This window comes from Mastomys coucha, unplaced genomic scaffold (assembly GCF_008632895.1).
Source record: "Mastomys coucha isolate ucsf_1 unplaced genomic scaffold, UCSF_Mcou_1 pScaffold15, whole genome shotgun sequence".
In the NCBI taxonomy this organism is placed as follows: Eukaryota; Metazoa; Chordata; class Mammalia; order Rodentia; family Muridae; genus Mastomys; species Mastomys coucha.
The window spans coordinates 111,243,251-111,256,634 of record NW_022196897.1 but is presented as its reverse complement, the minus strand read 5'-3'; the positions used below and the strand labels follow the sequence as shown (position 1 = coordinate 111,256,634).

Below are 13,384 nucleotides of genomic sequence, written 5' to 3'. Positions count from 1 at the left end.
TTTTGTTTTTTGGAGGGGAAACTGGGAATGGAGAAATTCGCATATAAATAAAGAAATAAAAAAAAAATGTTAGTGTGAAGTCCAGGCTTCTCTTGTAGGTGTTGTGAGGAAGTTCATGCTGTCCTCAGCTCTCCAATGCTGCGGCAGGCAGGCTAAGGAGGTTCTCATACTGTATCTGAACTTAGTCTGGTTTACCCAGACTACTTATGTATAAGAAAGACATGGGCTGAATATTGAAAGAATTGTAAAACTAACTTATAAAGTACACGGTCTGTAAATTTACTGTTCTTGGAGTCTGACACGTCTGGAGGCATGTACTCCATTTGTGTCTCACAGCACCATCTGGTGGATGATATGAGCCATTGACCTTTCTTTCTTTTTCTTTTCTTTCTTTCTTTCTTTCTTTCTTTCTTTCTTTCTTTCTTTTTTTTTTTTTAATTTAAAGATTTATTTATTTATTATATGTAGCTGTCTTCAGACACACCAGAAGAGGGCATCCGATCTCATTACAGATCGGATTGTGAGCTCTCTCTGCCTCATAATGCTTGTGGATCAAGATGTAAGCTCTACACTAACTGTGTCATTGCCATGCCTGCCTGCCTGCTGCCACCTTCCTAGCTATGATGGCCATGGACTCACCCTCTCAGGAACTTAAAGAAACAAAACTCTTTAAAAGGCCTTCTACCCGCTAAGAGTAATATTCATTCCTTTGTGTAATATTACCGTTAGGAACCCTAGTGGAGGACACTGCTAAGATTCCTATGGTTCTTACTGATGCTCACAGGTAGGACTGTGAGCTTGGGAAAGAAGCCAGTGTGTGCAGTGATTCCAGATGTGGACAGCAGAGCTCAGGCTGCTGTGGATGAACTGAGACTCCTTATGTATCCGTCTTTTCCCCTTTGCCTGTTAGCAGCAGGTAGGCTAGCTCCTGACCAGGAATTCTGGCACTTTGGATGTGATTCATGGCAGGTTCCTATGCTGCTTCCCTGGGATCATGTGATCAAAGTAAAAGCGTTCAAAGAGCAGCGCTGTCAAAATAGGGGTGTTTCCTAAGGGGAGGTGGAGCGTGGCACGAGCCTAGGGCAGCCTTCCATGTTCATGGAGAGAGTCAGGTGCCCCTGTTTCTCTTTTTACTTTTTTCTGGTTTTTAACTCAGAGGGAAAAAATTACAGCAGTTTTGGTTCTATTTTGCAATCATTCTCATTTTGATTTTGTTTTTAATTGAGCCATATATATGTATATATATATATACATATATATATGAGATTAGAAATGAACAAATAAGAAAACCTCAACTATAATGACCTCTCTGTATAATGTGATACAACTTATCTCGCTCCATCTGAAGAACATGTCTTACAGGCCCAGAGTGGTGGCTCAGTGGGTAGGGATACTTGCTACCAAGCCTGAGTTTGATCCCAGGGACTCACATGGTAGAAGGAGTGAACTATTCTATCAAGTTGTCCTCTGACCTACATTTGAGCACACACACAGACACACACAGACACACACACACAGACACACACACACATACTTATAAATGATTGCAAAAAAAAAAATTAAGACGGGGGCTAGCGAGATGGCTCAGCGGGTAAGAGCGCAGACTGCTCTTCCGAAGGTCCTGAGTTCAAATCCCAGCAACCACATGGTGGCTTGAAACCATCCATAATGAGATCTGATGCCCTCTTCTGGAGTGTCTGAAGACGGCTACAGTGTACTTACATATAATAAAATAAATAAACCTTTAAAAAAAAATTAAGACAATCTAAAGTGTGAGCCCTAAATATCTGCCTTGATACCACTTTTTTGAAACGGTGTTTCTCTGGGTAACCTGGCTGTCTTGAAACTCACTCTGTAGACTAGGCTGACCCAGAACTGAAGATCCACCTGCCTCTGCCTCCTGAGCACTGGTATCAAAGGTATACACAACCACACCCAGCTCAAAATTTCTAAGTTTTTAGGTATATCGATTTTGAATATTTTCTCCTTGATTCATATGAAATATGAAATCTGGTTATGCTACTTTAGAGATGGGACAAGTTTGATTTTTTTTTTTTTTGCTTTTGTTTTTTTGAGACAGGGTTTCTCTGTGTAGCCCTGGCTGTCCTGGAACTCACTCTGTAGACCAGGCTGGCCTCGAACTCAGAAATCCCCCTGCCTCTGCCTCCAAAGTGCTGGGATTAAAAGTGTGTGCCACCACTGCCTGGCAAGTTTGATTTTTTTAAAACACAACTATTGACTCATGTTTTGGAACTATTTTGCTTTTGTATAATGTTCTCATAACACTATATTTTTAATGTGTCTTCTCACAGCGTGCCACATACTGGAGTGTCGCAGTGGAATGGCCCAAGATGTCATAAGCACCATAGGGCAAGCCTTTGAACTCCGGTTCAAACAGTACTTGAAAAATCCTTCCTTGAATACTTGGGAAAGGTCAGTCAAGAGTTCCATAATTATTTAATTTTCTGTCTTTCTGAACACTTAAAGCGTTACCATGATAGCAGCAGGATGTATGATGCATACCTTGTTCCTAGCACTTGGGAGGCAGAGGCTCTCTTTGAGTCCAAGGCCAGCCTGGTCTAGACCGCAAGTTCCAGGTCAGTCAAGGCTACTTGGTGAAACCTTGTGTAAAAACAAAACACCAAACAACATTTTTTAAGCTCACTAATGAGATGAATATATGTCCCTAAAAGTAACAGTTTCAACAATAAAACCAAAAATTAGAGAGTGACTTACTTTTCTTCCACTCATGTTTATCGAGATGTTGTTCTGATACTAAATGTGGGAAGGATTCAACCCCATTTCTCCAATGTTACACACTATGAATTACATAGAGTTATGAAATAATAAATGTTAACAAGTTTCTCAGATTTTCTTTAACCCTGGATCTCTGCATATTAGTAAAAACTAAACCAAAATGGAAGAGTAAAACGGTAAGAATCAACAATCTCTGCAGGAATCTGTTAGCTGCTGGTAGGCCTTATAAGTGGCTGCAGCCTTTGGAGTGGAGCAGATGTGAGCCAAAAAGCTGGTGTTTCTGTCTGAGGCTGTGAAAGCTGATGCTTTCAGGCCACCAGCTGCTGCCAAGTTCATGTTCAAGAAATTAAATCCTTGGGTATTTATTTTTAAGTGTACCCTTCCCCACATTATCATTTTGTATATCAATGAGCACTGGGTTTGGAGACCCCTCTTTATGAGGTAGATCATCCAGGGCAACACAGAAAAGGGATACCAGAAGCCTTGGCGACAGCTTTTACTCAGGATCATGCAGTCATGTGGGTTAATAAAGTTAGCTCATTTTAAAAAGACTTAATTTGGTTTCGGAAAGATGGCTCAGTGGGCAAAAGTGCTCAGAACTCAATCCTGATGACCTGAGGACAGGAATCCAAGTAAAAACACAGTGTGGTGGCCTGCATTTGTGATCCCAGAACTCCTACGGTGAGATGGGAGGAAGGGACAGGAGCTAGCCTGGATTCCATAGTGAAGAAGCAGAAATAAGAGCTGCATCCTCAAAACAAGAAGGAGGGCAAGAACTGACTCCCCAAAGTTGTCCTCTGACCTCCAGATGTGTGTAAGGGCACACACACACACACAGGGGCACATGAACGCCTCCTCTCAATCACACCGCCCCCTGCCCTCCACGTGCATGCAAAATCATAAAGAGATTTGGTTTGACTTATTCTTTTTTTTTATAGAAATTTTAATTCCAATTTGGAAGAAAAGCCAGTTTATTGCTTTCTCCTTCTTCTTCTTTTTTTTTTTTTACCATTTCAATTTTTAAAACAATTGCATGTTTATAGAATTCTGCCACTTACCACATGTGACTCTAATAGTTCTTTATGAATACCATACTTGTCTAGATTTGTGCAGACAAGATAGCTGGCTACAGCTCTCTGTTTTAAATGGATTTTTCATCTTAGTTTAATAAACTAGGCCAGGCTCTCTGTCCAAAGAACAATTTCTAAATTTTCTTTGGCCAAAACTTTTCCAAATGAAGCCACTGAAGGGAGCCTGAGGTACTGAAGAAGGCTTTGCGCCTTTATGATGTTGAGGTAAACAAGCCTTTCATTCAGGTGAGCCACTGTTGACTGACATTGTTGCTACCACTAACTGGAGAGGACTGCAAAAGCCTCACCCTTGACGGTCCTCGCTGGCTGTCTCCATCGGTATTGTCCACAGACTTCTAAACACTTTAGTGCAGCGGTCCAGATGTTTACATGGCTTAAGCACAGCTGTAAACTTAAAATACAATTGCAGTTTTTCGGGATGATTCGCTTGGCTCTGATTTCTTCGTATCCCCTACAGCCTTTGGATTCCCACACAGCCTCTTGGAGCTTCTCTTTTCCCTTTACAGGGAGGAGGTCCTTGTTGATGCAGCCTCTGAAGACAGAGACCATGACTATTACAACTCCATCCCGGGGAAGCAGCCACCTGAAGGTGGCATTTCAGACGTGCGGATCCAGGTTCCAGCTACAGACCAAATGGCTTACTGCCCTATCCGATGTGAAAAGTTGTGCTATTTGGTAAGTATTGTTTTATCGTTACTGGTACCAGAGGTGTGATTCAGTAGAGATTTGAGGATTTTCAAATGTGAACATGCCATCTTCTTCGAAAGGGGGTAAGTCACAGTCTACACAGGATCATTTTTATTCCCACTACCCTATCCAGGCTTTCTAGATGACATCACACCGTCTTCACTGGGAAAACTAAAACCACCCAATGCACCGCTGTCATCTTTACCCTCCCACCCGCCCCAGTCTTCCTGGGCTCTTGCTGAGTCACTGTGTCTGAGTGTAATCCTCCCCTGTGCTCTGACCCTCCTCTCCTGCCAGCCCTATGGCCTTGTTCAGAATAACCCCATTGGTTCTTTCTCTTCTGCCCATGGATAAGCTTTTGGCTGCCACAACCCACCAACAGCAAGCACCTCACCCTTTTCCGTTCCCACTTCTAAGGACTGTTGTCTTTATCCTGGCTCTCTCACACACTCTTTAAGACCCTAACTCTGCTTGGCAACCCGATGTAGACTTTTATGTAGGCCACTGGGGACTTCCTTGTTAAATGGATTCTCCCTTTAGTAATCTTCCTCCATCTTTAGAGCTGGCACCTATTGGATGAGTCCTCTTCTGTTGGCTTCCAAACATTATTTCATGTTGGTGGTCCCTTCCTGAACCTTTCATTTCTGCTCAGGTCCCTCTATCTCAGCATTTTTAGTATATTGAAAGAATCCTACAGTGAACACTCACATGTAGAATCCCACAGTCTACACTTGCATGTATAACATTTAAGTCATTACGTTTGTTTTGTCACATGGAATGTCATTATCCATCTTGAATTTTTTTGCATATTTGTGTATGGTTGTGTGTGTGTGTGTGTGTGTGTGTGTGTGTGTGTGTATTTGTGTGTGAGGAGGTCAGAGGTTGATGTCCATCATTTTTCTCTGTATTTACTTAGGCAAGGTCTTTTGCCTGTTCACCTAGTTAAGCACCCAGCTTGCTTGAGGGACTCTCTCTTGCTGCTTCCTGCGTTCTGGGATTGTTGGGAGCTATCTGGCATTTATATAGGTGCTAAGAATCTGAACCACAGTTCTCAGGCTTGTCTGGAAAGCTGTCTATCCCCCGAGCCACAGTTCCACCTATTTCTGATCCTTTGAAAAGTGAGTTGAGTCTTTCCTTTTCTTTCATATTTTCTTCTATTTCCTCCTGGAGACCCCAGCCCTACCTTGCCCTGGTATGAGTATTTTCAGTGGCTCCTTAGGCTTAGGTCTTGTCTCTAGCCCAAGGATACATAGGTCCTCTAGTTTTTCTACTTCAACCCTCTGTGTTTCCTAAGCTCTAATACCAAATTGCATTGCACTGAGTCTCACTGTGTAGCCCTGGCTTGGACTCCCTGAGATCCACCTTTCTCTGCCCTGTGAGATTACCACCTCCCGATCAATTTCCTTATCTATTTAATCATGTATATCCTGCTACTCGCCTCTTTCACTCATCTTGCCTTTTCTTACATTTTGGAGCCCATGTCTATTTATGCCCAATATCTAGCCTTCTACCATGTGAGTATCCTTTTTATCCACTCAGACTTTATCCAAGTTCTGGTTCTACTTGCCTAAATGATTCTGAAAGCCACTTACCTGCCACTGATTTCAGGCCCTCAAACTATCTTCCATATTGTCAGATAAAGCTATTCATGTATTTTAATTTTTAAAGATGTTTGTAGTGTGTATGTGTGTGCACATGCTTCAGTGTGCACGTAGAGGTCAAAGGACAATCTGAAGGTGAGTCCTTGTTGGAGCAGTGCCTCTCTCTCTCTCTCTCTCTCTCTCTCTCTCTCTCTCTCTCTCTCTCTCTCTCTTTCTCTCTCTGGCTAGCTGGGAGCTTGTGGGCATTTACCCGCCCCTGCCTCCCAGTTCACCCACCCACGCACTGGGATTACAGAGTTCTACCGCATAGGGCTTTGCCAGGACTCTGAGGATCCGAACTCTGACCTTCACGCTTGCTCAGCAAGTGCTTTACACATCGATCCATCATCTCTCCAGGCCCAGATAAGTCTTTCTTCTCCAAGGCATCGATCGGCACATCTTCATTCCACTACTGGAGAAAGTGTGTGCAAAGGTGGGGGTAACTGAAGCCCTCTGATTGGCTGAGGTTTTCAAGAATAACAAATGAGTCGAGCAGAGCAGGGTTCTAGTCTGTCATCTCCAAAGCAGGTAGCAGTTAGTTTAGCTCAGTTTGTGATGTGTTTGCTTGTGCAAGCTTGAGGCTCTGAGCTTAATCCTCTGGACCCACATTCAAAGCACAGTCAGGTGAGATGGCGTGGGCTTTTTCCCAGTACTGCAGAGTGGGTAAGAGACAGCCAACTAGAGTTCCCTGGTCAGCCAGCCTGGCCTATCTCAGAGAGCCCCTGGTTTCAATGAGTGACTGAAACCCAAAAAAGCAGGTGGATGGCCACTGAAGAATGACACCTAGTATTAACCTCTGGCATCCATACTTATGTAAACATACACTCACAAACACATCCACAAATACATACACAAAGTAATTAAGCATCACTTTCTAGCTGACACTGTGAATGCTGGAATATGACTTCTGCAGCAGAGGAAGAGACTCTCAAGACATAGGACGTGGGCAGTTCTTTCCACAACCCCAACCTTCAGATCCACGTTTACAACTAACTCCAAAACAGTGGCCATTGAGTACTATTCTTCCCCACCCAGATTCTGTTTCCAACCTGTCAGACATCTCCTGTGTCACCAAGTGAAGTTACCTGCTCTATTTTCCCAAAAGCTATCATTTTCTTTATGAATGTGTCCTCTTGATAAACATCCTGCAATCTGTCGTTTGTACAGCCTGGGAACTCCACATGCAGCGGTGTGTATAAGAACTGTATGGGACGGAGCAGGCCAATAGGTAGGTACGATGCATCCCCAGCTGCCACCCCAACTCCTTCTAAGCCATACAACTGTGTAGGCAACCTGCTCTTAAGGGGCAGACATGGAACCAAACACCCAGCCATTATGCTGCATGCTTCTCAGGGAAGCCACAATGCTATTGTGTAGGGTTCAACAGCCCCACGCTTCTCCCTTGCTCTCATGTGATCTCCAAGGTGGTTCTGCATTGCTTTGACATCATGAAAACTCTCACAGGAATGAGATGCTTGGAAGTCCCGTTCCAAAGACTAGGCAATGAATTAGTATAGAAACTGGTGCTGATTCCACTCTGGTTAGGACATAACCTGTGTTCTAGTTTGGTAAAGGAATCAGGAGAGATAACTGACTGCACCAATAACTCCTAGCATCTGCCTTGCCTGGGAGCTCTGTGCTCATCCCTGTGTGTGCTCACGCCATGGAGCAGATGAACACAAGGCCTCAAGTGCAAAAGCAAGGCCTCAAGTGTCATGTTAAAAATATGTCTATTATGCTGCCAGCTAGTGGCTTCATTCTTCCCACTTGTCAGGACTATTATTTATTTATTTATTTATTTATTTAGGAAGGTAAGTCCTGCAGGGTTAGTGGAGAAGGAATTGGGGAACCACTTTGAGGGACTCAGCGATCCCTCATTTGTCACCTTTCCTATCTATTTCTGCCACTGTAGCGTACTATTTTATTTTTATACAATAGGGAAACATGAAGGTCTTCTGCTTGTAGTTTATCTCTGATTTTTGCCATTCTATATACTGCATGAAAAGATCTATGAGCGTGGACAGCATTTTAACTTCCTAAAAGCATAGTTCCTTTTTTTTTTGATAGAAATTAAAATTCCACAGTGGCACTTGCCTTAAATCCCAGCACTCCAGAGGCAGAGAGCTTTGAGTTCAAGGCCAGTCTGGGCTATGCAGTGAGTTTTGAGCCAGCCAGGGCTACATAGTGAAACTGTGTCTCAAAAAAGGTTTTTATGAAAAAATTTTTTGTGTGTGTTTAGGGAACATGTCAAAAGTTCCAAGTTAATTTTATTAGAATTTTATCTCATATTTTAGTAATACAGAATACCAAGAATTGCAGAAATTTTTTACAGTCCATTAAAATCCTAAGTTACTTCTCAGTCTTTAGGCTGAGACCAAGTGTAAAACTCTAAATTAATTCTTAGTTATATGGCTGAAAATGAAATTAAGGCTAAGAGGAAATGCCTCTGAAATCATGCTCTCTTGGCACTGAGACTCCTTCCTGTCCTCCTCCTGGGGGTTCCTAGCATCTGGGATGGGCCTGGTATGAGCTTATCCTGTCTGGACCTCTCTGTGATACTGGTAGCGTGTTCTCCCATGCTGTGCCGACTTGTTCTGTCTTTCACACAGCCTGCGTTTATTCAGCAGCTCCCTCGGTGATATCTCTTGAGGCCTCACTCAGCATTTATTATAAAAGTTGATGTACATCTACATTCAGAGGCTAGTGCTGAGTATGGGAAGAGGTCTCATTGGATTAGGTCATTACTGACTCTCAGTTCATGATGCTGCTTAGGAAGTATCGTCCAGGCTGCAGCTGCCTTGCAGTGATCTGTTAGTCATTTTTTTTTTCTTTGCAAAAATGTAAAGCAGGTTCCCTAGCCCATAACTCCATTCAACTAAGCAAGCAGTCACATGTCACAAAATGCACAAATACAGCGCCCTGGCAACCCTTCCATCTGGAGAGACTGGACTCTCCTTTGGGATTTCTTACATGCAAAGTGTTCACACATTTAAGGGGATGTATGACTGAGTGACAGAAGGGGGAGTGTTGTTTTATAGTAAGGCAGTCAAGAGCCACAGCATCAACTTCATGATGATCCTGGTGCACATACAGCTGAAGTTTACTAAGGTGCTCATTTAGAGATGCCAAAAAAAAATTCATCCTGGCATCCTTACGACACAGCCATTTGGATGATGTGGAGTCCTTCATGCTATCAGATTGTGAAAGATTGTGCTAATACCCATGCATCCAGTAACAGTCATATGCCAGATACGTGACGCTTTGCAGCTGTGAGCAAGGCGGATGGTACCCTTGCTTTTGTGGAAATGTGCAGCCTAGATCTTAAGCAAGGAAGAAGGATGGGAGGATTAATTGCTCCCACGGAATGGCCTTCAAAGCATAAGTACAAGCCTCCGGGAAAGCAGAGAACCCTCTAGTCTTGAGCAAAGAGAGATTTGAACTGATGCCTGAGGTTTAGGTGGCAATCATACTGCAGAAGGCCATGCAACCTCCGGCAGAGACTGTGGCAGTAGAGCCGGGTTGACAGAGAAGTTTTGCAGAGAAGTAACTAGAAAGTTTTGAAATCTTTGAGAAATGTGACTGGGTTTTCAGGTTTAAAAGAGCATTTGGCCAGTGTGTGTAGCCTGAGATGGTGTGGGAAAGAACAGGCTAAATGAAAGCAGGAAACTAACATGAAGGAGGAAACTAACATGAAGGTAGAGGCCATTCCACTAGATACAGTTAAACACCAGCGATAAGTGGTGCAAGGCTGAGCTTGTCAAGAAGAGGAGAAGAGAGCCAGACTTTGTATCCTTTGGAGCTTGTGTTAATCACGTTTCTCTAGAGTCACAGAACCCATGGAATATCTCTGTAGATTAAGGGGAAATATTGAAATGATTTACAATCTGCAGTCCAACTAACCCAACAGTGGGCAGCTGTGAGTGGGAAGTCCAACCATCTAGCAGTTGCTTAGTCCCACGAGGCTAGGTGTTTCATCTGGTCTTCTGTATAAGCTGGAATCCTGAAGAGGTAGGTTCCAACAGATGTGCTGGCAAGTAAGTACAAGCAGACAAAGAGGAATGAAGCATTCCTCTTTCCCTTGACCTTATGTAGGCCTCCAGTAGAAGCTATGGCCCCGATTAAAGGCATATACCACCATGCCTGGACCTAAGCTTTTCTCTACTTGGAACTTGCTCTGTCCGAGGCTGGCCTTGAACTCGGAGTTCTGCTTGCTTCTGTCTCCTGGGATTAAAGGTGTGTACTACCTTGCCTGGGCCTAAGCTTTTCATGGCCATTATGCCTCAAGATCCAGATCAAAATCATGTGTCATCCCATGTCAAGATCTGGGATCAAAAGCCTGTGTCTTCAAGATCTGGATCATAGGTGTGCCCTCCATTTCTGAATTATAGTTCATTCCAGTTGTACTCAAGTTGACAGCCAGGGGTAGCCGTCACAGAACTGTATTGCTTTCAGTTCATTCATTCATTTACTTCTAAGTTAATTTAGTGCAAAGGAAGTAAGACTTTGTATTAAGTGTCAAGTCCTTGAAAGGGGGTTAGTGACAGAGTTCATATTCATATGATATACCTCCTTTCCCCTGGACTGTCTAGCACCCCAGCTGCCACTGTTTGCTCCACTGGTCCTTGGTTTCACTGGCCTTTTCTTCCAGGTCTTCCTGCATACCTCTCCTGTCTGTTATTGTCAGTGACACAGCTGACAAAAGGAATACCGCAGAGAGGGGACAGAAGCCAGGGAGAGGGTGGTTTTTCCTCGAAGACCTAAATATCAGTGTTCAGTCCTTGTTTGGGGTGGGTATGCGTGACACACAGCTTCCTGTCACTCTTCAGCTTGGCTATGATTTACATGGCACACATATAATGGCCTGCTCACTGCTAACCACTGCAGGTATTTCCCACGAGAGAGGGATGCAGAGTGATGCTCCATCACTGAGGCACTTCTGGCGAGTGGATCTCTTTGATGACCCCTGCTATGTCAACACACAGGCTCTTCAGAGTACTCACAGCTATGCTGGAAATCAAAGCTCAACTCTGGCACAAGGGAGCCCATGGCACCTTGAAAGTAAGTGCCTTCCCACTACCTGTATTCATTTCCTGGTTCTGTGGCAACAAGCCACTACCAATCACTGTGCACGTTGTGTCTGTGAACAGTTCCCAATTCTACCAGTTATGAAGGTTGAGTGACCAAGCCAAGTGTTGGCAGCACTGAATCCTTTCGATGCCCTGAGCAGTCTGCCTAGTGCTCCTGTCCTTGTTTCTGTGACTAATTGGTGACTGTCAACAATGCTTGACTTACAGGCACTCCAGTAGCTGTACACCCTCTACCTCTGACGGCTGGACAAGTCACTGCATTTTAAGTGAGATGAGGTGGTTGTGCAAGATTCTTAATGTGATTATATTTAAGAGGCCTCTTTACCAAATTAGACAGGTGACTAAGACTTCAACATGTCTTTTAGGAGACCACTATGGACAGGCACTGTCTGTCACTTAAAAACTATTTCCTTGGCTTCATCTTTGGGGAGTTACACTGATTTCTTTCTTTCTATCCTTCTTTCTCTCTTCCTTTCTTTCTTTCCTTCTGTCATTCCTTCCTTCCTTCCTTCCTTCCTTCCTTCCTTCCTTTCTTTCTTCCTTTCCTTCTTTTTCTTTCTTTGCTCTCTTCCTTCCTTTCTTCTTTTCTTTCTTTCTAACTTGTTTTATTTGGGGAGTATTACACTTATTTGTTCATTTTTGTGTGTTCATATACATGAATAAATACAAGGGCATTCAGGCCAAAGTGCAGGAGTGAGCTCCCTATCCACCCTGCGTGTCTGACTGTTCTACTCGGATGAGAAGCTTGCAGGCTTTACCTGTTAGCTTCTTCACCTCTTAACTGTTAACCGTTAGTGAATAATGAATTAGATCTTTGTGGACATGTGATATATTTTAATGATTTAGCACATGGGGTTTTTAAATTAAATTAAATTTAATTTTTTATTTATTGGATATTTTCTTTATTTAACTTCAAATGCTATCCCCTTTCCCGGTCCCCCCAAAACCCCCTCCCCCGTTTCCCCCTCCCCCTGCTTCTATGAAGGTGTCCTCCACCCATCTACCCACCCACTCCCACCACCCCACCCTGGCATTCCCCTACACTGGAGCATCAAGCCTTTGAGGGACCAGGGTCTCCCCTCCCATTGATGCCCGAGAAGGCCATCCTCTGCTACATATGCAGCTGGAGCCATGGGTCCCTCCATGTGTACTCTTTGGTTGGTGGTTTAGTCCCTGGGAGTTCTGGGGGGCGGGTCTGGGGTCTGGTTGGTTGATATTGTTGTTCTTCCTCTGGGGTTGCAAACCCATTCAGCTCCTTCAATCCTTTCTCTAGCTCCTCCATTAGGTACCCTGTAGCACATGATTTTTAAATAATTCTTCCAACACTGAATTCACTTCTGATGCTTCTGAGTCTCCGATGTGTGTTTTTGATCAAGGGAGGGCTCTCAAAGCCAGCTGATAAACCTGAAATTGCTTCTTTGCATGAGGATCAATGGGCATTATGTCTGTCCTGTTTAGAGGCATTGCTCACATAATCCCCTCAGCTTCCCTGAACACACAGCTAGAAATGAGGCACTCTGTTCTCCAACCATACACTTCCGTTGTGGGTTGGATACAACATAGTGAGCAATTATGTTTCAGCAATCTTGCTTGGGGGTGAATGTATAAGTAGAAATGAATCAATAAATCTAAATCAGCCCAAAGCCTAAAATCATTTGAAAAATAAACAGCAATGTTTTTCATAAGATACTATGCTCAGAGGTTGGTGTGGTACCAGCCTTGACTTACTCCAAAACTGGAGAAGCTGCCCGTGAGGAGGCCAGGTCGCTACCCAGGAGGCTTCTGCAGAGCTGCCAAAAGTGAGCTTTTCAGGTAGAGCAGCTATGAGCTTAGACGGTTCAAAGGAGATTTTGTCAGGTCTTGCCTTCAGCAGAACCTTAACTGTCTAGATGAAGTGAGCCCTCACAATCAGCCGCGTGATAGCTCGTCAGTCTTTTGGTAGAAAAGTAAGATTACTCACCACTCTCACTTCAACCAGGCTCGTTCTCTGGAAGCACACACCAAGGTGGAGGTTGGCATATGGGGTCTCTGTGGGCACCACCATCCAGATGCACGGGAAGAGAGTTTGCCTGAACCGAGGTGGCAGTGGAATATACTTCAGGCTTGTGAGAGCTTTGGTCAA

General features: G+C 43.8%; 1 protein-coding gene across 1 annotated transcript in view; it reads left to right on the top strand.

Annotated features, from left to right (window-relative positions):
• The window catches only part of Shc4 (SHC adaptor protein 4), a 95,153-nt gene that overhangs the window by 66,020 nt on the left and 15,749 nt on the right, over positions 1–13,384 (top strand). The window contains exons 7-10 of the mRNA XM_031371753.1: positions 2,313–2,433; positions 4,355–4,523; positions 7,343–7,403; positions 11,060–11,233. Coding sequence (XP_031227613.1) covers positions 2,313–2,433; positions 4,355–4,523; positions 7,343–7,403; positions 11,060–11,233 — 525 coding nt within the window. The remainder of the gene's footprint in view (positions 1–2,312; positions 2,434–4,354; positions 4,524–7,342; positions 7,404–11,059; positions 11,234–13,384) is intronic.